The sequence below is a fragment of the Habropoda laboriosa genome, unplaced genomic scaffold (assembly GCF_001263275.1).
Source record: "Habropoda laboriosa isolate 0110345459 unplaced genomic scaffold, ASM126327v1 scaffold126, whole genome shotgun sequence".
NCBI classification, from domain to species: domain Eukaryota; kingdom Metazoa; phylum Arthropoda; class Insecta; order Hymenoptera; family Apidae; genus Habropoda; species Habropoda laboriosa.
Window position 1 is genome coordinate 183,338 of NW_017100288.1, and position 1,786 is coordinate 185,123.

At 41.8% G+C, this 1,786-nt stretch overlaps 1 protein-coding gene across 1 annotated transcript in view; it reads left to right on the forward strand.

Moving 5' to 3' along the window:
* LOC108573708 (neurogenic locus Notch protein-like) overlaps positions 1 to 1,336 on the forward strand; it is a gene marked incomplete at its 5' end in the record, with an annotated part of 181,946 nt that extends 180,610 nt beyond the window's left edge. Inside the window, 2 exons of the mRNA XM_017936181.1 lie at positions 838 to 1,020; positions 1,212 to 1,336. Of these exons, the coding sequence (XP_017791670.1) occupies positions 838 to 1,020; positions 1,212 to 1,336 (308 nt within the window). The remainder of the gene's footprint in view (positions 1 to 837; positions 1,021 to 1,211) is intronic.
* Between the last annotated feature and the right edge of the window lie 450 nt (positions 1,337 to 1,786).

The window sequence follows — 1,786 nt, forward strand, 5'->3', positions numbered from 1 at the left end:
CGCTTCTAAAAACCGCGTCCACTTGGCCAATTAAGGCGTACTATCGCGCATTTGTCGTGCATCCCACGGGGGATGCACCTGCGCGTCTGTACTCTGACTCCTGGCAACGGCTATTAATTATTATGCACCGAGCGTTCACCGATTCGCGGCTGTTTTAACGATCGGGCCCTTTCGCGGGGACGCGTTACGCACACGCAAAACCTTTCTTCCGGGCTTTCTTTCGTCAGGTACACTTCCGATTCGGTGTTTTGTCCTGCTCGTTTGTTCGTCGATCGCTACAGGGAAAGGTTGTCTCCTGAGGAACTTTCTCTTGAAAATTGGGGAGGATTTGATGGATCATTGGACGAGTTTGGGTGATAGGGTGGAAGGAGAAATAGGATATTTGGGTTTGAATATTCTGTGGAGAAAAGTGTATTTCAAGTTTTCTGGATTTTAGTGAACTTTGCTAGGTATCATAAATTGCAGCACATATAAATTTATTAAAATACGCGAATCTGCGTATTTTGATATTTCAGGTTGCAATTTGGAATAATTTAGAAGACAAGGAAGATCGTTCCATATTCTTCGTGATTTTATTACACAGTGAAAGGGTTGATCCTGCGTTCTGTTCGTAAAGGAAGCATTTTAATCGTAATCTCTTCGCTTTCAAGTCAGTAGACATATCATGCTTGCAAAAATAAAAGCATGTAAATTACGAGTTTAAAAACTGTTCGTTCCATTTCTAATAAAAGCAGAAATTTTAAGAAATTAAAATTAAAATTAGAAACTTTCGTGAATTCTTAAATCGACCAAAAAAGTGTTTCCTGTTTCTAATCTTTTTTCCTTTATTTGTTCTAGGATCCCCTTGCGAGCACGACGGTATTTGCGTGAACACACCAGGCTCGTTCGCCTGCAACTGCACGCAAGGATTCACGGGACCAAGATGCGAGACGAACGTGAACGAGTGCGAGTCTCATCCCTGTCAAAACGATGGCTCCTGCTTGGATGATCCAGGGACGTTCCGGTGCGTCTGCATGCCTGGTAAGTTAACTCGTATTTTCACTCCGCCGTATATTAGTAGTTCACGATGGCCTGCGTGATCCTAGGTAAACCACATCGCACGTTCATCTTGTGCACAATAGCAATTGATCGCACTGTAGATACTATTTTCACGTGATAAAGTGTAATCGGTACCTTCGTTTACGATTCTCATTGCTCTCGCGATACTTTAGGGAAATCTAAATGGAAAAGTGCAATTTATCAATTTTATTTCGTCAGGAGTATAGTGCCATCGTCAACTTTGGCCCCTGGAAATTCCAGAGATCTGTGGAAACAACTCACCACTTTTAGTTCGTAATTCTTCAAACTTGAAATCCAGAAATTAGTGAAATTTCAATTTTCCATCTCGCGAGTTTACTAATAAAAACACACTAAATATTGCGGTGAAAATGACTCCTTCGTACACAATTGACACGTTGAACGCCGTGGCGGTGCCAAGATTAGTAAAAGCATTTAATTCGGATAAATAGTAACATTTGTCGGCATACTTAAACAGTCCCATTTCTAACTGTCGACATACTAGAATGTATTCTATTTAAATAAAAAATTCATTCCGCCGCCGTGGACAAGTTACCCAGAATTAGTCCAGCATCTTAATACACGCAAAGCCATAACGTAAGAAACAGGATTCATTTAAAAACCGGGTCATCGGTGACCCGGTCACCGTCCAAAGGTGATAACCTCGCTACACTACTTCCGCGAACTGTACTATTTAGTCACCGTCGCCACGTTAAGACGAATGAACCGC